The 23012-nt window shown below is 50.9% G+C and overlaps 1 protein-coding gene across 1 annotated transcript in view; it reads left to right on the top strand.

The window, feature by feature from the left end:
* PNKD (PNKD metallo-beta-lactamase domain containing) overlaps window positions 1–23012 on the top strand; it is a 75794-nt gene extending 52782 nt beyond the window's left edge. The window contains exons 4-11 of the mRNA XM_042782737.1: window positions 18552–18667; window positions 18791–18903; window positions 19651–19709; window positions 20415–20507; window positions 20823–20986; window positions 21644–21730; window positions 22546–22661; window positions 22839–23012. Coding sequence (XP_042638671.1) covers window positions 18552–18667; window positions 18791–18903; window positions 19651–19709; window positions 20415–20507; window positions 20823–20986; window positions 21644–21730; window positions 22546–22661; window positions 22839–23012 — 922 coding nt within the window. The remainder of the gene's footprint in view (window positions 1–18551; window positions 18668–18790; window positions 18904–19650; window positions 19710–20414; window positions 20508–20822; window positions 20987–21643; window positions 21731–22545; window positions 22662–22838) is intronic.

Below are 23012 nucleotides of genomic sequence, written 5' to 3'. Positions count from 1 at the left end.
TTGGAAGGAGGACTTGAGCCTGGGAATTTCCTGAGTTTCAGACAAGACATTGTGCATTTCACCTCCTCCTCAGACCACCCCAGATGCTCACAGAGCTTCAGGCCTAAGATTCCACTGACTCAAGTCTAAGAAATGGAAACACAAAGTCCCAGCAGGGGAAAAACGTCTGTGCGGGGAAACCCTGTATTTGTGTGTCTTCTGGGCACTCATCTCTCTGATAACTTAAACATTGGTCATGCTCTAGGCCATGCACCCATCAGTTTACTAGTACTCTACAAGTAATACAAATATGAGATTTACAAATATTTTTACAAAAAATATATTACAGCTATCTTCATGTTTGGGATATTAAAAAGCATTTCTTCCCACAAAATTTCTGGAAATTTTACATCTCTGTTTGGCGGGAAATTCTTTCAGATCTACTTCTAGCTTTCAAAATTAATGAGTTTGAAGTCATACCAGTAGCCTGAGGAAGTGGAAGGTAGGCGTTTCCGTAAGGAGCTAGAATCAATTCCTGAGATTAGAATCTCCAGGGTCATACCTCAGGATCCTGAGGGATTTGGACTTTTCCTAGAATTTGCAATCTGGGAGTTTGCTATTCCAAAACTTGGAATTCTCAAAGAGCTTCTGCAGAATTCAGTATTTCTTTGGGCTTTCCTGTGTCTGGATTTCAAAGTTGCCTTGGAACCAGCTCCCCAAATCTTTAGAGCAGAAGGGCGGGCTTGGAATCAGAATTCCAGACCTGCTCCTCCAATCTGGGAAACATCAGTCCAGTCCCTTGAGGGAGGGGCTGCTGGCTGCAGGGAGGGAAAAGGGGTGTTAGCAGGAAACGGGATGGGGGAAATAGGCAGGTGCTGATGCTGTGTGTGCCCACAGGGCTCCAGGAAGGATGGAGAAGGAGGGGGACGGGATGGGGAATGGACGTGGGGAGGGGCAGACACTGGGGCGTGCCCTATCCTGAAGGTGTGGCTGGATGACTACAAACGGAGGATTCTGTTGGGGGCTGGAAAGCAGATGAGGGAAATACTAAGCAACAGTGGGGAGGGAAGTTGTTGGTCATTGATAATAATCATCACTGATGTTTGATGCCATAGTGCCTAAGGTTGGCAGTTCAAATCCACCAGCTGCTCCTTGGAAGGAAGAGGGGCAATCTACTTCCATAAAGACTTACCACCTTGGAAACCCAATGGGGGTTACTATGAGTTGCAATCGACTCCATGGTTTTTGGTGTTTGACCATCTTATAACGGGCTTTTCTCAAACATAACCACAATTGCCTTGAGATGTGATTGGCTGGGCACAAGGAGTGGAGGAAAGCAGATGGCAGCTAACCTGAGGATACATGCATTTAGGGGCTTTGCGGGGTCTGAGAGACTGTGTGTAGTAGCTAAGCACAAAGAGTGCAGGGTCAGACAGACCTGCTTTTGAACCCGTGTTGTTGCTTAGTAGCCATGTGACCTTGGACAAGTCACTTAGCCTCTCTGTGCCTCAGTTGTTTGCATCTGTAAATTGGAGATAGTGATAGTGTCTACTCAAAGGGCTCCTTTGGGGATCAGGTGAAATTGTTCATGGAGCAATGGGAAGCGTTCAGGAAATGTTAGCAATGGCTTGTTCTGTAGCATGGGGATGTGTGGAGTGGGAGGTGCCTTACGTACTTCCAAAGCCTATCCAACCCACCCACCCGCCAGTCAGGGAACCTCACATCCCTCCATTCATTCAATCAACACCTGTCTGCCCTGATCAAGACTGAGATCACAGGTATGAGCAGGGTCTGTCTGCTGTTCTTAAGGAGTAGGGACAAGAGTCCCTCTGTGGCAGGGACCAGGGTGTAGCAAGTTGCCCTGAAGTGATAGGGATGTGTTGAGGGGGTTTTGCAGGTGGGACCTTGAGGAGGGCCTTCTTCTGCAGAGTAGAGGGGAGTTGGGAACAGGGCTGGGCTGGTGCAGGACTCAGAACATCGTGTAGAGCTGAGGAGGTAGACAGTGTCCAGCCTGTGGACAAGGGCAGCCCTCACTGACCAAGTCCCCCGTCCCTGAGCAAGCTCCTTGTCTGTGCCTAGGCTCAGAGGATCTTTCTTGACCCTTCCAACCCAAGTGAAACCAACTGCCTCTGGGACAGGCCTTGCTTGCTTGCTTCTGTAAGAGGAAACTGCTTATCTAGGGCCAGTAAGGCCCCCTGGCTTGATTCCAAGGGGTGGCAAGACTTTGGACCTAATGATCCATGGGTGAATGGCCCACCTCCTAGTGGCCCAAGTGGAGTCGGCCAGGCAGAGGCAGTAAGCTGGGCCACTGACCACACAGCCTGGCAGGAGCAGGGAGGGGAATAGGCCTCTGAGGTCTTGGAGAGCTACTGCCCAGGCCTCCCTGCACCACAACCCATGGCCTCCCGGCCTCCTTGCTCTCCCCACTGATCCAGCTTCCCCTCTGCTGCCTGGTTAGTTTTCCAAACGACAGCCCTGAGCAGGTGCCCCCGTTCCTCAAGCCACATTGCCTACAGGATGGAGTTCACACCCCTCACCCTCACCTGCCTAATTCCATCTCCCCAGGCCCTGAACTTTCTGTACTTCTGTCTGGGGACTTGTCCACCTTCCTCGCTATGGCTCTGCCTATCACATTCTCCAGCATCCTCAGAGCTCACCTTCAAAATAATATCAATCTGAGCACTTCTCCCCACTGCCACCACCCTGGGCCAAGCCACCGTCATCGCTTCCTTGGTGTGGTAGTTCAGTTTGTGTGTCAACTTGGCTGGGCCTGGTTGAGTGGCTGGGCAGCTGGATGTAGTATTCCCCATGATGAGACTGGGAATCAACTCCATGGGGGAATCTACTGGGAGCAGCTGAGTAGCTGCCTTAGGGATGTGGTCTGCATCCTGTATATAAGCAGCAGCTCTGGCAGTGGTCTCTACCTTATGGCACGCTGGGACCCTGCATGTAGCTGTGTCATTGTTGAGCAGCCTGCCATGCTCTGTCGACCTTGGGACTTACAATGGACTTAAATTAATGGCCTGCCATGTGGTTTGGTAACATCAGGACTGTGCCTTTTTATTTATTGCCTGAGTGCTGAGTGAAGAGATGCCTCTAGCTTCAGTGGGCCGGGAGCAAGAGGCAGAGCTGAAGCCAAGGTTGAGGGGCTTTCACCCAGCCCCTAGAGCCTGGCACTTTGAACTTGGACTTAAAGCCTCCAAACTGTAAGAGAGTAAACTCCTGTTTGTTAAGGCCGTCCCATTGTGGTATATTTTTGTCAGAGCAGCACTAGGGAACCAGAATACTTGGTCAGCTATAACAGCCTCCCCAGCTGACTACTTCCTTCTCCCTCTGCATCCCAAAAGTACTCTCAACACAGCAACTGGAGGGAAACTGTTAGGATTTAAGTCAGACACATGTCAGTGCTCTGCTTGTCCTCTCCAGCAGTTTCCTATCTTCTCACAGAGTCAAAGACCATTCAAAGAATGCCTTCAAGGCCTATGATCTCCCCCTGCCCCTGCTGGTCCCTCACCCTCACCTTTTACAGCTCTTTACCTTGCTGTTTCTGCTTCAGCCACACAGGCCTCTTGGCTGTTCCCCAAACCCTCCCCGACAGTCCCACCTCCAGGTCTCTGACATGCTGTTCTCGGGTGTGAGGACCCTTTTCCTCCTTCCTTACCACTGCCTTTTTCTCCCAACTAGAATATGAGCCACCTGAGGGAAGAATTTGTTCACTGCTGTGTCCTTGCTTCTGGAATAGTGCCTGGCGCGTAGTTGGCCCTTACTCAACGTGTTGTGAATGAATGAATGAAAGCTTGGCTCAGACACCGTCTCCTCCATGAACATGCACAGGCTCCCCAGTCAAAATGGAGCTCTGCTTCCAGAGTGAGCCCAGGCGCTGGCTTCTCTTACAGCCTGAACTGCGTATCCTTGCCTGCTCTTGAGTCAGCGTTCTCAGGTCTGACTCCCTGGCTGGACTCCCACAGACCTAGCCCAGGGAGCAGGACTGAATTAAGAGGGCCTGGAGTTGGGCTGATGGAGAGCGGCAAGAACCAGGGTTGCCAAAGTAAACAAACCAAAACCAAAGCCAAACTAAATAAAACCCGGGGGCCTTGCCTGGGCAGATGGCCTTGGGTCACAGGGAGGAAGACAGAGCCTGGCCTAACTTCCTGGCCAGGACTGAGGCATGGTAGAGAGGCTCAGCCATTTTCCCTCCCTGTTCCCCTCTGTTAAAGAACAAGCCTCCTGTGGAGGGAGCTGCAAAGTCTGAGGATTGCATAGGCCCCGTGATCCTAGAGGCAAGGCCTGTGCTCTGACCACATGTCCTTCTCCTGGGTTTGGGGAAGTGTCTCTCTTCCCCCCATTCTGGCAGCTTTAGGAAACTCTGTCACCCTCCAGGGCCTTTTTATTTGTCCAATTAACTTCTTCATTTTCCTCAATTTTGAGAAAGCACAAACATGGAGCCACTCACCTTGCTCTTAAAGGGCCACTGAGCAGGCCCCAGCTCTAGTAGAACTCTGTGTCCTGGTGACCCTCCAGGCCTCAGACAGACATTTCTGGGTTTGGTTTCATAAAGAATGCCTTGTCGCTGGTCAGATGCAAAGCCTGGGGACCCTGGGTCCTGAGGAGGGGGCGAGAAAGGAGAACTAAAACCACCCCCTGACCAGAGGTCTCATCAACCTTGGCCTGCCTCCTGGCTTTCAGTGGCATCTGAGGCCATTTGGGAAGCTTCAGAGAAGGAGAGAGAGTGTGACCCTGGTGATAGGGCCTTCCAGGTTGTTCTGTTGGATACAGAGCCTCTTTCATCCTGTCCCTCCGGCCTCTGATAGGGCCCCAGGGCCTAGCTAGGATTGGCTCTTGAAAGCCCTCAGGCCTCTGGGGCACCGAGAATGGTGAAACTGCCCAGGCAGGAGGGGGAGGAAGAAGGACTCCATTGTGTGTTCTCCACTGTCCACAGAGAGAGCGTGGAAGAGGGAGTCCTGTGTCTCATTGTCCCCAGCTGTCCCACACGGGCTCCCTTGGGGCTGGAGGTTCAGACACAGACACCAGAGAAGCCGTGTTCTGGTTCAGTGAGGCAAGCAGTGAAAGGTGCTCCCTGACCACACACCGGTGTGGCTGGTCTGTGTGGGCTGCCGGCCACCCACAGGGAGGGCCCTCTCCAGGCTGGCTGCTACCCCCACACTCACCCACCCCAAAGAAGAGTAGTTTTTCTGTCTCCCACCAGGGTCCCAGAAGACCAGTCCGGAAACTATTTTCTTTTGGAGGAAGTGGTAGTGGGTAGTCATGGGCCCCAGAACTGCTGAGTCAATATCCATGAGGCGGGTGGGGAGGGAGAGCAGGAGGTCAGAATGTTCTCGTCTAACCAGCACCCCCAGATGAGTCCAGTGCAGGTGGTCGAAGGTCTGCCTTTGAGAAGCTCTTCCATAGACCCCAGCTTTGTGACCACGCCCGGGAAACCTATAGCAGAGTTTGAATCCCACATCTGGCCTGGAGTGTCAGTGTTACCTTACAAGGTACATGACCTTTCTGGGTCTCAGCTGCTCTTTTAGAAAGACGAACAGGTGGTTTCACAGAGAGGACCACTGAGGCTCGGACAGCAAGAGCACCCCCGGGCCCTGGACCAGAGCTCCTGCTTCTAGTCTCCAGCGGTAGAGGAAGGGAAGTTCTCATCTGCTAACTGCTGAGAAACCCGAGGCGTGTTGCATGGGGTGTGATGTCCCAGCTGGTCTAGGGGAGTGAGAGGGGCTAGGAGACAGATGGACACAGGTTCTTCCCAATTATTCCACCACCTTCACATTTCACCTTCTAGGGTCTAGTCTTCTTTCCTAAATTCTCTTCTCCATCTGGCTCATGATGCTGCCCTGGGAACCAGTCAATCGGGATTAGGAATCACTGAGCTGGATTTGGAGGGGATCTTCAAGATTATCTAATTCTGGATGACTCATCCTGATGTCCACGGGTCTCTGGCCTTCTGCAGTTGTCTGCAAAATCTTGTATGTGCAATGCGTTGTTCTGGGAAGAGGGTTCATAGTGTTTACCAGATTCTCCAAGAAGTTCATGACCTGAAGAGGCTAACCCAGTGCCCCGGGATGCCTGGGAGCTGGATTCCTGGATTGCGTGAATGAGTCATTGTAACCACATAGCATGTAATTTTTTCCGAAAAGGCCCTCAAAAGAGTTGGATCTGCCCCATAATAGTTTACACCCATTTGTCTCATCCTACCCCCTCGTTTGGGGCTTGGGGAGGATTTTAGCAGTTGAGAGTATGGACTCCAGGGTCAGGCTGCCTGCGGACGAGAAGCTCTTCTCTACCACTCAGCAAACTGTGATCCTCAGCACGTCACCTCCCACCTCTCTGGGCCTCAATATCCCTGTCTGTAAAATGGAGAAATGATAACAGCACCTGCCTTGGGGGTGTCTGAGGATGACATGATTCACTGATGAGAAGCACTGAGCAGCACTGAGCTCAGGGCCTACCTACAGGAAGGGGCAAAAAAAGTCGTTGTAATGATAATTGTTATGAGAAATGAGGAAAATGTGCTCCGTAGAGGTGGCATGACTTGCCCACGGTGCTCTAACCTGTCTGAGGCAGAGGACGGACTGTAAACCCGGTCTGTGGATGCCCAGTCCAATGCTTCGTCTGCCTCCTCCCTCTTCCCCATTCTTCCCCTCTCCCCTTCCTGGCTCAGGGGGCCTTGGTCCAGACCTCCTTTTGTTATCAAGTCCCTTCCAACTGTGGTGAGCCCATGTGTGCAGGGTTTTCATGGGTGTGACCCTTCGAGAGCAGATCACCAGGCCTGTTGTCTCAGGAGCATCTGGGTAGGTTTGAACCACCAGCCTTCCAGTTAGTAGGCCAGCACTTAACCATTTGCACCATGCGGGGACTCTTGGGTCCAGACCTCAGGGCAGGGGAAATTGGAACAGTGTGCCCTGGTGACACAGCCCCACCCATGCTCCTGGGCCTAGGTGACCTACTTAGAGCACCCTGCTTGGCCAGATCTGTGGGTGCAGCAGGGAGAGGAGAGGGGAGAGCAGAGGCAGAGGTGGCTGAAAATTAGGTAAGACGCCCCACTAGTCATCACTGGACTTCCCCACCTTCACAAGACATAGACCACACAGTTGACAGTGCGCTTTCCTGTCTCTTTAACATGTGCATCCCAGCCCCCTCCCTGCAGCCCAGCCTTTCCTGGAGACTAAGCCAGCATTATTGACAGGTGCTGCACCAGTGCTGGGAGGGTGCCGGGGAGATGCAGAGGAGCCAGGCGGAGCTCCCACAAGCCGCATGAGGAGCACGTGGGACATGGCCAGCACTGTCCACTGCCTCTGGGCAAGGTGCTGATCCAGGCACCTGGGTTGTTGTTGTTAGTTGCCATTGAATTGGGGCCCAGGCCCCTGCCACTGAAGGCAGGGACAGAGAGCTGAGTGTTCTAGACAGAGCAGAGGGAAGAGGCTTTCTGCTGAGCTAGCTAGGGCCCACGTCTCAGAAGAGGGTTTGAGCTGAGCCTTGAAGGATGAGTAGAATTCTAGTAAGTAGAGGAGGGTATTCCAGGCAAAGAGACTGCAAGAGCGGAGGCAGGGAGCAAGGGCAGTAGTTTTCAAATTTTAATGAGTTACTTTAGATGTTCAAAAAACGATAGATAATATGACAACCTCTATCACCACCCAGCTTAAGAAGTAAAATATGACAGGTACTGTGGAATCCACTGTGCCACCTCCCCAAGTCCGCCCCTCCTCCCCTGCCCCTTGAGATAACACTGCTAAACTGGATGTTGACCATTCTCTCAGCAGCCTTTATTCTTTTGCCACATGTCTGTGTCTCTAAACAAAATCCATTTTTCCCCCTGATTTATAACTAATTGATTTTCTTTTTTTTTTTAATTTTCATTCTGATTTAGTTGAAAGTTTACAGAGCAAATTCATTTTCCATACAGCAGTTCCAATACACTTTGTCTCATGACATTGACTGCGATTTCCCACAATGCAACAGCTTTCTTCCCACTTCCTCCCTATAATCACCTCTTCTCTGTGTCTTTCCCTCCCATGCACTCCTGCCCCCTGAGCTGTCTCCCTGTGCATACATAGCCCTCTGTTCTCCCATGATTGATCTCTCCAAGGAGTGTATCTACCTAATGTAAATGTTCAGCTCATATGCCTATCTTTTGTTTGGCTGGAAGCCACAGGAGTGGGTTCAGTTCCAGACCTGAAGGGCAGCTAGGGTCCATAGTCTCAGTGGTTCCATCAGGCTCTATCAGACCAGCAAACCTGGTCCCTTTTTTAAAAAAAATGATTTTTAAGTTTTGTTCTACAGTGTTCTCCCTCTCTATCCAGGATCTCCTACATAGATTCCTCTTCGACTGGTTGACAGTGGTAGCCAGGCACCATCTAGTTCTTCTGGTCTCATAGTGATATAGGCTGAGGATCGCATGGTGTACCAGTAGTCCCTTGGACTAATTGTTTCCATGGATTTTTGGTTTTCTTCATTCTTTGCTCTGGACAAGGAGAGACCCATCATTGCATCTAGATGGCTGCTTGCGAGCTTTGAAGATCCCAGTCACTACTCACCAAAGTAGGATATGGAACAGTGTTTTTGTGTAGTATGTTATGCCAATTGAGCTTGATGTCCCCTGCAACCATAAAATCCATAATGGTTTTGTATGCTTCGCATCTTTAATGAGTACTGTTAGATTGTCTGTTTCCCCTGCATTATATCTTTTAGCTTAACTTATTTGTTTGAGTTTAGTGCATGTTGAAACCTGTTGCTCTAAATCATTTGTTTGGAAGATGCAATGGTTTATTTATTCATTTTGATGGACATTTAGTAAGTATCATAGATTGAATTGTACTTCCCAAAAATATGTGTCAACTTGGCAGGGCCATGATTCTCAGTGGTTTGGCAGTTACGTAATGTTGGAATTATCCCCCATGATGTGATCTGATGTGATCACCCAATCAGTTGTAAGGGGATAAGGGCGGGATACAGCACCCTTACTCAGGTCACAGTCTTGCTCTGGTGTGAGAGGAGTTTCGCTGGGGTGTATCCTGCATCACCTTTTATCTTACAAGAGAAAAGAGAGCAGAGGAGGGACCTCAGTGCCACCAAGAAAGAAGAACTGGGAGTGGAGCATGACCTTTGAACCCAGGGTCCCTGCACTGAGAACCTTCTAGACTCAGGGAAAGATTGATGCCAAGACACATGAAGAGCTTCAAGGAATGCTAGACCCAGGATGCTGAAAGAAGACTAGGACCTTCCTCCAGATCCAACAGAGAGGGAAAGCCTTCCCCGAGAGCTGGCACCCTGAACTCAGACTTCTAGCCTCCTAAACTGTGAACGAATACATTTCTGTTTGTTAAAGCCATCCACTTGTGATATTTCTGTTATAGCAGCTCTAGATGACCAAGACAGAACAGACACCTCAAATGTGAAGCAGTTTTTAAATTAGGTAATGAGTAGAGGCTGGAAGAGTTTCAAGGTGCTTAATAGTAAGGAGCTCTGGTAGCGTAGTGCCTAAGGCACTTGACTGCTAACCAGAAGGCTGGAGGTTCAAACACACCAGACACTCCTCAGAAGGAAGGTTGGGCAATCTACTTCCATAGTGATACTGCCTCGGAAACTCAAAGAGGGGTCACTATGAGTCAGGTGTGACTCGATGGCAAATAAAAGCAACAACAATAGCGAAAGCATAGATTGCCTAGAAGAGACTGTTGGATTATGGACATGAAAGCAATTCTGGTGAAGGCTCAGAAGGAAGTGAGAAGAGTTGTGACACCAGAGATGGTGCAGATGACAAGAAGCAGCAGCAGAAAAGTGGCAGCAGTAGAACCAGGAGACCAGTGCAGGATGGTGCAGGAGCCAACCCATGGAGCAAGAGAGCTGAGTGTCTTTGGGCAGGAGGCTTCCTGGCAGAATGAGGTGCCTCTGGTTAGTGGAGCTAGGCTTGCCGACCAACAGAGCAAGAGAGGTGAGCGCCTTTGAGCTGAGGCTACTGTCAGGGTGGCCTGCTTCAGGCACTTATCTCTCCTGATAAGTTAAGGAGCTTTGTAACATGCCCAAGCAAGGCAGAGGTTGGGCCAGCCCAAGAGGCAAAGGAACCAGGAAGCAGAAGCTGAAGAGACAAAAAGCATGGCAAGCAGAGCTGCCTCAGTCTCAGGGGTGGGGCCACAACCTCTGGGGTCTCAAGGGGTGGGGCCACAACCTCTGGGGTCTCAAAGGGTGAAGCCATGGCCTCTAGGGTTTCAAAGGATGGGGCCACAGACTCCTGTGTCTCAAAGAGAGAGCTTCACCAACTCGGTTCTAGAGTGTAGGGGTGCCATTCGTGAGTGCCAGGAGGATGGGGCCAGATTCAGTACCCAAAGCTGAGAGGGTAGAGCTACCATAGCCAGGGGCCAAAAAAACAGGGCCTGCCAGAGCCAAGAGCATTATTTAGTTGCATTAGGAGAATGGGGCTACCCAAAGCTGAGGGAACAGAGTTGCCATCCCTCCCACTGGGGCTGGATGGTGGAGCTGGACCCCAGGACCGAGAGGCCTCCACCCAAAACCCAGACAGCATGGCCAGCACCCAGAGAATGGAGACTTGGATGGTCTCAGAGAACAGAAAATTATTTCCAAGTCTTGGGAGCTAATGTGAATTGTTCCGCTGTGGTTTTTTTTACTTGCTTGGTGCCCATTATCCCTCCTTTCCCTCCAGTTTCTCCCACTTGTAATGGAAATGTCTACCTTGTGCCTGCTCCACAGTAGTCTAGAGTCACAGGTGAAGAGGAATTTTGCCCTAGGATGGAATTTGTGCTTGGAGTTGATTAAAGACGTTTGGGATGATATGGTGGGAGAAAATGTTTTGCGTGTGGCACAGACATGTTTTGCATGTGGTAAGGGCAGAGTTTCATGGATTGAATTGTATCCTCTGAAAAAATATATAAAAAATATGTTAAAAAAAAAAGTGTCAACTTTGCCATGATTCTCCATGGTTCAGCAGTTATGTAATGGGGTAATCATCCCTCCTGGTGTAAGAACATTCGGGTGGGATGCAGCACCCTTACTCTGATCACAGCCCTGATCCCGTATAAGGGGAGTTTCTCCGGAATGTGGCCTGCATCACCGTTTATCTTACAAGACATAAAAGGAGAGGGACGTGAGCAGAGAGGGAGGGGCCTCAGTACCACCAGGAAAGGAGAGTCAGAAGCAGAGTCCGTCCTTTGGGCCCAAGGTCCTTGTTCTGAGAACCTAGACATGGGGAGATTGGTGCCAAAACACCTGGACATCTCCTCCAGGTAATAGTAGGTCCACGATGATGTTGAAAGGACCCAAGGACCTTCCCCCGAGCTGACAGAGAGAGGAAGCCTTCCCCTAGAGCTGGCGCCCTGAACCTGAACAGAATAAATTTCTGTTTGTTGAGGCCATCCCCTAGTAGTATTTCTGTTACAGCAAAACTAGAAAACTAAGACAAGGTATTTCTGCTTTTTCACTCTGCGGAGTGCAGGGTTTTCATCAGGAAGGAAAGGGGCAGAGTCTTGCATTGGTTCCAGTCTATGGAAGGCCTGCCTGGGGGAGTCAGTCACACTCCTTTAAGCAGTGGGAGAGTCTAAGCAGAAGGCTTTTGAGCAGGAGCTGGGTTCGGTCAAATGGAGTGCTTTAGGAACGTAAGGTGTTGCCAGTGGCTTGCAGTTTGGATTGGAGGCCGTGAAGGAGACTTCTTACCTGGGCTGTGTTCCCTTGTAGTTGGGCCAGAGAACCCTGCACTGGTCATTTATACCAGGAGAGCTAACTGGGGGCTCACGCCATGTCTCACGCTGGGAGAATGGCAGGACCTTTTTCCCAGAAAGAGTGAGAGCAACACCCCCTGGAGCCCAGCACCGTCACCTCCCACCTGGAGACTCAGTAGCCTCCTGCCACCTTCACTCTCACACCTTCCACTGCATCCTCCACACAGCAGATGAGCGAGCTTTCAGAAATGGAAGTCAGATCCTGTGCTTGCCCATCAGTAATCTTCCACACCTCTCACTGAGGTCTGCAGGGACGTTCAGACCTGCCCCTGCCCACCTCGCTGACCTTCTCTGTCTCCCAGCCCTGCTTAGAGACGCAGAGGCTTCCTGGAAGTTCCCATCACACACCACACTCCTGCCTGCCAGGGGCCTCTGTGTTGCCTACCCAGACAGTCTTCATCTCCCACTTCCTCGTCTTTCGGTGTTCAGCTCAAATGTTGCTCTGTGAGGGAGGCCTTCCCTGTCTGTAATAAGAGCTTCTTCCTCCCAGCTCTTCCAGCTCCAATTCACAGATTGGTGGTTGATTTATTTGCTTTCTACTTTATTATCTGTTGGCCCTCTTCAGGGAGCCCTTTGGCACAGTGGTTAAAATACTTGGCCGCTAATGAAAAGGTCAGTGGTTCAAACTCACCAGCCCCTCCACTGGAAAAAGTGGTGATCTGCTTCCATAAAGATTACAGCCTTGGAAACCCTGTGGGGCCATATTCTTCCTATAGAGTCACTGAGTGGGAATTGACACCATAGCAGTAAGTTTTTTTTGGTTTGGGCCCCTCTTCCCTCTATGAAGGAGAGCTCTGGTGCCTAAGGCATTTGACTGCTAACTAGAAGGTTGGTGGTTCAAACCCACTAGCCACTCCTCAGAAAGAAGATTGGGCAATCTACTTCTATAGTGATAGCACCTTGGAAACCCAAGGAGGGGTTGCTATGAGTTGGATCTGACTTGACGGCAGTGAGTTTGGTTTTCCCTCTATGAGGTATTGGATTTTGTCTTTTTTTCTTTTACTTTTATTGTGGTGAAAACATACACAACGTGACATTTGCGGTTCAGGGAATTGATGACATTTTTCACGTTTCGCCACAAGTATTTCTATCCTTTCCCGATATTCTATCACCATGAGCATGAACTCAGTGCCCCACAAACAAAAGCTGCCCCTTTTCTCTTCCCTCCTCCTCCTGGTAACCACTAATAATCTTTGGTTTCTGTATTTTTTTCAACCAGTCCAGGAATTTAGCTTCCCCTCCCCTACCATTCCTGGTAACCAACAAAGTTTCCTTCCATGTATAAACTTTTCCTTGACTTTTTACAATAGGAAAGCGCTATGGTGGTGTAGTGTCTAAGGCATTTGACTGCTCACCAAAAGGGTGGTTCAAACCCACCAGCCACTCTGCGGAAGGAAGACTGGGCAATCTACTTCCATAAAGATTTACCACCTCAGAAACCCACAGGGTGCAGGGGGTCACTGTGAACTGGAATTGACTCAATGGCAGTGAGTTTGTGGTTTTTTTTTTTTTTTAAATAATAGTGGACTATTATAATATTTGTTCTTCTGTCATTGACTTACTTCATTCAGCATAATGTCTTCCAGGTTCACTCACATTATGTGGTGTTTTACAGATTCTACATTCTTTAGGGTTGCATAGTATTCCACTGTGTGTATGTACCACAGTTTGTTTATTCTGCAGTTTATTGGAGAAATAAACTTAGGTTATTTCCATCTCTTTGCCATTGTGAATAGTGCTGCAGTGAACATGGGTGTGCATATATCTTTTTGCGTTCTGCCTCTCACTTCTTTAGGATATTACTGAGTAACGGGATTGCTATATCAAATGGTATTTCTATTTCCAAATTTTTAAGGAATCACCATAGCAATTCTTACAGTGGTTGAATCATTTTACAGTCCCACCAGCAGTGTATGAGAGTCCCGATCTCTCCACATCCTCGCCAGCACTTGTTAATTTCTATCTTGTTGAACTTTGCTGTTAATGCTGGGGTGAGATGTTATCTCATGGTTGTTTTGATTTGCATCTCTCTAATGGGTAATGATTGCGAACATTTCTTCAAGTGTTTGTTGGCTGCCTGAATATCTTCTTTGGTGAAGTGTCTGTTCATCTCACGGATCTTTGCCCCCCACTTTGCTGGAGAACAAAACCGAAGCACATATCATAAGTATCCAATAGTGGAAGGCAGCAAACATTATCAGTGCCTCCCAGATGTGTATGGCCTATCCTAGCAGCTGTGAGGGGTGCAGGCTTAATTTTGGAAGGAAACAACAGTTGCCAAACACCTTCTACTTGCAGGCCCTGAACTAAGTGCTTTACATTTTTATCCTGTGTGTGTGTGTGTGTGTGTGTGTAATAGATAACTTTCTCTAGGGGCAGGGAGGCATTTAGGCTCAGAACTTTTGTAACTGCTTTCTTTCTTGGTGCTGGTGGCCTTGGTGACCTTGAGCACATTAAAGTGTACAGTCTTGTTCAGAGGCTGGCACTGTCCATTGTGATGATGTCATCAATCTAGATGTCCCTGAAGCAGAGAGACAGGTGCACAGACATGGTCTTATGGCACTTCTCAAAACAATTGTACTCACAGATATAGTGGAGGTAGTCCCAGTGGATGACAGTGGTCTTCTGCATTTTCATCTTGAAAATCCCATGCCATATAGAATGAGCCTTTGGATGAGACATTACCAGTGAAGGAGCATTTCTTCTCAATGTAGGTGGCCTCAGTGGCCTCCTTGGTGTCTTGAAGCCCAGACTGATGTTCTTGTAGTAACATGGGAGCTTCTCCTTGCCAGTTTTTCCAAGCTGGACTCTCTTATTTTGGAAGATGGTCGGCTGTTTTTGGTGGGCATGCTCGGTCTGAATGTTCTCCACTTTCCCAACCACTTGGGAAGAACAGCTTTATCTTGCTTTATGCCATTTCCTCTTCACACTGCCCTGCAGGGATAGGTCATGGTACCGCCATGTTATAAATGGAGAACCTCACGTGTGAACCAATGACTCGCGCAAGATCACAGAGCTAAGAGAGGCTGAGCCATGACTGGAGCCCAGATCTTTCTATTGCCAGGGCCCCTGCACCTTCCATAAATTGATGTAGGGGAAAAGAATTCAGGAACAGGATTCTGGGCATGGGTGTGAGGTGAGTATCAGAGCACAGAGGAAAGGGTGATTTTATTCATTTTAATTTTTTTAGTTTGAAGTAACTTCAGACTTGCAAAAATAATACGAAGAATTCCCATATGTCCTTCACCTGTTGTTGTTATGTGCCATTGAGTCGTCTCCAATTCACAGCGACCCCTCCTTGGGTTTCCAAGGCAGTATCTCTATGGAAGTAGATTGCCCAACCTTCCTTCTGAGGAATGGCTGGTGGGTTTGAACCTCCAGCCTTCTGGTTAGTAATCAAGTGCCTTAGGCACTATGCTACCAGAACTCCCTACTTTTCACCTAGCTCCCTCAAATGTTAACAACATCTTTCCTAACTGCAGCATAGTTGTCAAAACCAGGAAATGAATGTTGATACAATACTGTTAACTCTTCAGCATGCCCATCTTGCAGAGTTCTTCAGTTGTCCTCCTGCTGCCTGGTCCAGAATCCAGTCCAGGATCCCACGCTGCATTTAGTCTCCTTAGTCTCTTCTGTCTTGGACCGTTCCTCAGGTTTTCTTTGTCTCTCAAGATCTGACAGTTTGGGAGAGTCCTGGCCAGATATTTTGTAGAAGGTCCTTCGTTTTGGATGTGTCTGCTGTTTTCTCATGAATAAATTACGGTTATGCATTTTTGGCACAAATGCCACAGAAGTGATGTTAGACCTTCCTCAGTGCACAGAATCAAGAGGCAAATGACTCTGATATCGTTACTGGCAAGGTTAACTTCAATCACTTGGTTAAGGTGGAGCCTAGCATGTTTCTCCACCTCCTTTGTAATTACAGACAGTCCTCAGGGTATGAATGACATCATCCTTAAGTGTGTCTTTAAGTTTAATTGTAGGTGAGTTGGAACAGGTTCACATGGTTCTTAGTTTTACTTTAGTGCAAGAAAAGGCTTGGAGTCTTTTCCGTGATGTAAAAGCTGCACATGTAACAAATGAAGGTGACTGTGATGAAAATTTGTTGTGAGCAGGGAGTAGGGAAGGAGCTGTGGTGGCGCAGTGGTTAAAGCATTCGGCTACTAACCAAAAAGGTGGACAGTTTGAACCGACCAGCTACTCCATGGGAGAAAGATGAGGCAATCGGCTTCCATAAAGATTTATAGCCTTAGAATCCCTATAAAGCAGTCTGCTCTGTCCTGGAGGGTCACTATGAGTTGGAATCAACTCTGAATGGCAGTGGGTTGGGTTGGGTTTGGGGAGTAGGGTTTGGTTCAGTCATTTCAAAGTGAAGGCAGATTTACATAATGTTAAAGGACATGTACAAATTGTCTGTAAGTCAGAAGCTGGAAGTTCAAAAACGGAGACTTCCTGCAGTAGTATCTTGTGAGGCAGATGCTTGGAGACCATGCAGATAGTCTCTTTCGTAACACACTTGGGTGATTCGGCTGGGTACCCGAGTGACTGTGCTCTGTGTGTTGGACACTCTCAGTGCTGCCTGTGTTCAGATCAGGGTGAGAGGAGAGAAACTGAGATGGTCAAGGACGGCTTTCTGGGAGGAGAGGCGGCAGAATCTAGGGAAGGACTGCCCGGGGAAGGCATGGAGGCAGGGATGCCTGGCTCCTGGTGCCCTCCCACCCATGTGCCTGATCCCCCAGGGCACCCCACCTTTAGGGGCTCTGCCCCATCTCAGCTTCTGAACTAAATCCCTTCTACCAAATTGTCATGGGAACGTGCTTGGTTTTGACCAGACTGTTTACAGACAGATCAGCTGGCTCTTCTCTAAGGGACCTGAAGGGCAGCTGCCCCTACCCCCACCCCACAACCACTTATAGTAATTCCCGGAAGATTTGGGGTCCGTCCTCCACGCCCACCCAGCCTCAACTTTTCTGTCTCAGACTCAGCCAGAACCCCTTCTTCTTTTCATGTATAACCCTAAGTATTGACTGCCCCACCCCACCTTTGCCTCAGTTTCCCTTTTGTGAGGCAAGGGCCTAAGACAGGTCCTTCCGCTACTGGCAGGGCTGGCTACATAATTTGGCGGGACCCATTGCAAAATGAAATTTAGGGCTCCTTGTTCAAAAACACAGGAAAAAAAAATTGCTTTAAAGGTACTGAAATATAAAGCTTTTTTCCCTTTCTTTGATAATCTCTCTTTTGACTTGTCATGGTGTTTTGATTTGCTATTTAATTATCATTCTAAGAAAAGAAAAAGAGAAAGTGAAATGATTAGCATGACTTTGACAGTTCATCCTTATATTGTGCAATGCTGGTTTTAAATGTAAATATAAGAACATTTCACTTGAGTGGAGTCAGTGGAATTACACAGTTGTTAGTTCATAACTCGTACGTGCGTATGTATGTTGTTCTTAGCAGAACACTGGCAATGCCACACAATTCCAGCAGCTGTTTTAATTTCACTTGTTGCTACACGCACACTCCGCCAACACTCGCTACGAGTATGGACTTTCCCTTTCTTCTGGGTCATCATTTTCAGCATCAGTGGTTGCATAATACAGGCAAGTAGTGTGGGTAAGGAAGGTGGGAGTGTTCCGTGGTGGTTGGTGTTTCTTAGAGCCTTCCTCATGATTTGAAGCAAATCCGGGTTTGAAAGGAAAGGACGGCCTCTCGGGTCAGCGGCACAGGCATCCTTGCTGGTCCTCGGTCACTCGGAGTCTTGCCCTTTTCCCCACACAGTGAGCCCACTAGATTTTGTCCTGTGGGGCACGCGAATGCGATCTATGTGTGGAGAGGCAAGGAATAGCGGCTACACAAACTGTGTGCGTCGCCTCTCTGTGCATGCTCCATGGTCCCACAGACTCCACTTACAAGACACAAGCTCCAAGATAGAATAATTTCATAAGACAGCAACCACAGGGCATTAAACCAAGTGTAGGGCCCTTGTGAGTAGGGGCCCTGTGTGACTGGTATGGCCAGGGTCAGCCCACCCTGCCTCACCTCTTGCCGCTTCCTCCACCACGCAGCCAAACAGAGCTAACACAGCTTCTCAAAGCAAGCCCTGCTGTGTCCTGCCTCTGGGCTTTACCTGTTGTTTCCTCTACAACAGTGGTCCTCAAAGTGTGAACTCTGGACCAGTGGCACCCGCATCACTTGGGGACTTGTTAGAAATGCATATTCCCAGGCCCTGCCCCAGACCTACCAAACAGGGAGAGGGCCCAGTACTCTGGTCTTTCACAAGCTCCTCGGGTACTTTTGACCACCACTGTGCTCTGGTGGCATAGTGGATAAGGCATTTGGCTGTCAACCAGAAGGTCAGCAGTTCATAACCCCCCAACCGCTCCTCAGAAGGGAAAGATTTACAGCCTCAGAAATCTAGTAGGGGTCATTATGAGTCAGAATTGCCTCAATGGCAGTGAGTTTGGTTTTGGTTTTGTGCTTCCTGAAATACTTTCCCACCTCATTTCGGCCGCTTAACTCCTGCTGTTCCCCCTTCACTGTAAATGTCACTTTTTGGGGAAGGCCTAGCCCTTGGTTGAATGGCACCCTGAGCTCTCCTGGTCTTTTCTGAGAGTTCCTGACTCCACGCCTCCCCTGACGTGGGCTCTGGGTGTGTCTGTCTTGTTCTCCATCTTGTCCTGAGGACTGAATAGGGCAAACAGTGGCAAACACTAAGTGAGGGTGAAATTGTTGGATGCAGGGGTTGGCCGAGGGAGTGAGAGGAGGTGCCTGATGGATCACACAGGGGCCAGAGGGTAGCAGGCGAGAGGCTGACCCAGACCGTCCCCTCTCCAGGTACAGCCTGTACACACGCACCTGGCTCGGGTACCTCTTCTATCGCCAGCAGCTGCGCAGGGCTCGGAATCGCTACCCTAAGGGCCATTCCAGAACCCAGCCCCGCCTCTTCAATGGTGAGCTCTGGCCGGCCCTGGCCAGCAACCCCCAACTGTGCCCACCCCACCCTCCCTGCCTACACCCCCAGCCACCCTGCTCCCTGCCTGCCACCCCACCCACAGCCCCTCTCTGTCCCCAAGGGGTGAAGGTGCTTCCCATCCCGGTCCTTGCGGACAACTACAGCTACCTCATCATCGACACCCAGGCCCGGCTGGCTGTGGCGGTGGACCCTTCCGACCCTCGGGCCGTTCAGGTGAGAGGACTACGGGGGCAGGGGAGTTCCGGGGACAACCCAGGGGGGCTTGCAGCTTCCCCTTGCTAGAGAGAGATTGGCCCTCGTCCCTCTGCCAATGGGATGTGGCACTTGCCAGTCTTGCCCCCTCCACCCTATACTAGATGCTTGCCCCTACCCCCTGTAGTGTTATGTATGTGGGGGGGTGTTTGTGTATTTTGTGGAGGTCTGTGCCTCTATACAGAGACCACACACACACACACACACACAGCATGGAGGCGAGTCAAGTGTCCAGAGCAGGGTGGGTGAAATGGGGAGGGCAGGGGCTGAGGGGACCAGGGCCAGAGGGAGAGAGTCGCTGCCCCCAGAGGTGGGCCTAGTGAGTTTCCATCTGCCTCTCACTCTGTCTCCCTGTCTGACCCCTTCTTCTCTCCTCACCCCTTTGTCAGTATTTGGGTCAGTCTTTCCCTCCCATTTCTCATTTCTCTGTGTCTGTGGGTCGCTACCTCCTCTCTTCTCCGCCACCTCCCCACTGCCCACCACGTGCCCCGTGCTGGGTCTCAGTCCGTTCCCTCCTCACCTTCTCTGTTCCCCAGCTCTCTCCACCCCACCCCCTTCTCCTTTTCCTCTTCTTTATCTCCCTCTGCTCCCCTCTCCTCCCTGCCCAACACCCCCCACCCCCATGTCCACATCACTTTCTGCTGTGTCTCTCTCTCTCTGCCTTCCTCTCTTCTGTCTCAATACCTCCTCCTCCTCTCTCCCGGCCAGGCTTCCATTGAAAAGGAGGGTGTTACCTTGGTTGCCATTCTCTGCACCCACAAGCACTGGTAAGGGGCTGAGTGGGGGGACTGGGATGCAGTCTTACCTGGGCCCAGCTGGGCTTGTTGGACTGGGCCCACAATACCAGCCTGCTGGGAATAGGCAACACACGTCTTCCCAAAGTCACTGGGGTACAAGCAGAGATGGAGAGCAGGCATTTGCACCACCCCACTTTTCCAGGCTCCGAAGACCCAGGGAGGTGAGGGCAGGCATTCATTCATCTTCCATTCCACGGGCATTTATTGGATGCCTCCTGTGCACTGGGCATAGGCAAAACATGTCATCTCTGCCATCAAGGAGATTACAGTCTGGTAGCAGGAGACAGCTCTGCGTGATAGTGCATTACCATTACAAACATTTAGGGGGCGCTTGCCACAAGGCACGAAGGAGGGGGGCACCAGGTGGGGTGTGGTCAGATCCCCTTGTAGAATTAGAGGGTGATGACCTTGGAGTTGAGAGAGTCCAGAGAGATGAGTCAGCATTGGCCATGTTGTTGAGGGGTGGGAGTAGATGACAGGTCAGGGGAGGAGGAGACACTGGACAGGGGAACAACTTGAACAAAGGCCTAGAGGTGTAGACAGTTTGGCTCCATTCCCGAGCCACGGGCCCCAGGGCTCAAAGGCCTGGAGATGCCATGGGAAGTGGGGAGAAGGGTCACCAGGAGGCCCAGGAATGGTTGCCCCTTAGAGACCCCTGCCTCTGCCATCCTACAGGGACCACAGTGGAGGGAACCGTGACCTCAGCCGGAGGCACCGGGACTGCCGGGTTTATGGGAGCCCTCAGGATGGCATCCCCTACCTCACCCAGTAAGTCTCTGACCTGGGGATGGGATCACCATTGTGGGAGCCCTTTCCTTCATCCCCCGTCCTTCACTGGAGTATTTCAGGGTTATCAACAATTGGATCTTCACTGACTCCTTCCTGGCCATCTGGAGTCTGGCACTGCCTACCCCCCATCTGTCCCCTGAAAAGGAGGGAGGAGGGTTTGGGTCTAGACCCTGAGCACTGGCGATGGCCTCTCTGTCTGGTGGAAGTCCACTCTCCCTTGGGCCTAGGATGAGGACAAGAATCAGCATGGCCAAAGCTCTGGTTCCTTCTTCCTCCTATTGTCTTGCTCCCCAGTCCCTTGTGTCATCAAGATGTTGTCAGCGTGGGGCGGCTTCAGATTCGGGCTCTGGCCACTCCAGGCCACACACAAGGCCATCTGGTCTACCTGCTGGATGGGGAGCCCTACAAGGGCCCTTCTTGCCTCTTCTCAGGAGACCTACTCTTCCTCTCTGGCTGTGGTGAGTCCCCCAGATGGGGAGAGCTAGGACCAAGGGAAGGGGGGAGGGACGGAGGCCAGGGCAGCCATGATCCCAGGCAATGCGTTAGTTACAGTGCTGTTCTCAGCCCAGCTGTCGCCCAGCAGATACTCCGGCCTGTGTTACCCTGGCTTGTTTTAATATCCTCAAGACTTCCCAAGGGAGTGCACAGGAGGGGGTGCCTGTGGCTGAGTAAAGACCTCACCACAGGGCATTGTTTGCGCTGGTGGAGCCTGCCTCTCGGATACAGCGACAGGCGGGACTAGGTTTTGAAAAGCTGGGGACCCCTGAGTGAGAGGGTGACCCTGTAGAGGGCGAGGACCACGAATTCAGGCTGCGTGAAGTCCTGAGGGCACCGAGGCCACAGGGGTACACCTCCGAAAAGAGCAGCCCTGTCTCCAAGGTGCTTGGGGCTGGGAGAGCCAGCCTGAAGGTCCTGTACCCCTCTCCATCCGGATGCCACCATGTGGAATGGAGCCCTTCAAATGGGCTTGGGTGGGGGTGAATAATTGGGCCCACCACCCTGGAGGGGAGAGGGAGTAGATGCCTGGGGGGCTAGCTGGTGACCAGCCTGAGCCACACAGGCCGGTCCCCACCCCTCTCCTGTGTCTTATAACATACCCCCTTCACCTCACCCAGGACGGACCTTTGAGGGCACTGCAGAGACCATGCTGAGCTCACTGGACACTGTGCTGGGGCTGGGGGACGATACCCTGCTGTGGCCTGGTGAGGTGTCCCTCCCACCTCCCCATCCCCCATGCTCTTGGCCTGGGACTGCTCTGCCAGCCCCTCACTCCCCAAGATACTGGGCAGAGCAGAGCCCTCTCCCTTCTTTCTGGAGTGCTGCCTCCTTGACACGTCTGCTTCTTATGCCACTGTCTCCTGCCAACCAGCCCTTGGCCTCTTGGGAGCCCTGAAGCCCCAGAGAGTCCCAGAGAGATGGCTAGTTTTTCACAGCCAGAACCCAGAGCAGAAAGTAGCCTTTGTTTATCTGGGGAGAAACCAATAAATTAACTCAGCATATATCCATTGCCTTATAGTTTACAAAACACATTCACAAACATGTCAGTTAATCTTCAGAACATTCATTCATTCATTCCTTCATTTGACAAATACTTTATAGAACACCTACTATGTGCTGAGCTCTGTCCTAGGCATCAGGGAGCAACATCTGTGTCTTAGTTGGCATTATTGTTTTCTCCACTTTGCACAAAATTGAGGCTCAAAGAGGTGACATGACTTGTCTAAGGTCACAGGGCTGGATAGGGGCAGAGTCAGGACTAGAATGCAGGTCTTCCTAGTCCAGTGGGGCCCTCCAAACCTCCTTTACCTCTTAGCTCATGGTTACCTCTGCCCACATTTAAAGAAGTAGCACCGAGTTGGTAGGATTTTCCTGGAAACAGCGCACACCCCCCCCTTCCTGTTGGTTCTGTGCCCAGACTGGGCCTGGGTCTGGCTGGGGGCGGAGAGAACTCCTTCTGACCCCATCACGGATCTCTGTCCTTTGCCCCCTCCACCCCCACCACTGTGGCGCTCCCTAGGTCACGAGTACGCAGAGGAGAACCTGGGCTTTGCAGGCGTGGTGGAGCCCGAGAACGTGGCCCGGGAGAGGAAGATGCAGTGGGTGCAGAGGCAGCGGATGGAGCGCAAGAGCACGGTGTGGGGCCAGGGCTGGGGAGGGAAGGCGCCAGGCACCTCCCTAGAGTCCTGACAGGCTTGGTCCTCAGGGCTTTCAAATAGGAACTCCCCGACTCCAGTGCGGGAATGGGGGGCTCCCTGCATGGGGCCCATTTTTCAGATTCTCTCCACTGAGCCTGGTACCTGTCTCCCACAGTGCCCATCCACCCTGGGGGAGGAGCGCTCTTACAACCCGTTCCTGAGGACTCACTGCTTGGCACTGCAGGAGGCTCTGGGGCCAGGCCCGGGCCCGACGGAGGATGATTGCTTCTCTCGGGCCCAGCTCCTGGAGGAGCTGCGCCGGCTGAAGGACATGCACAAGAGCAAGTGA

Source organism: Orycteropus afer, unplaced genomic scaffold (genome assembly GCF_000298275.1).
Source record: "Orycteropus afer afer isolate SDZICR_OR568_19922 unplaced genomic scaffold, OryAfe1.0 scaffold00002, whole genome shotgun sequence".
NCBI classification, from domain to species: Eukaryota; Metazoa; Chordata; class Mammalia; order Tubulidentata; family Orycteropodidae; genus Orycteropus; species Orycteropus afer.
The sequence above is the reverse complement of the archived record's forward strand: the minus strand, read 5'-3'. Positions and strand labels throughout refer to the sequence as shown.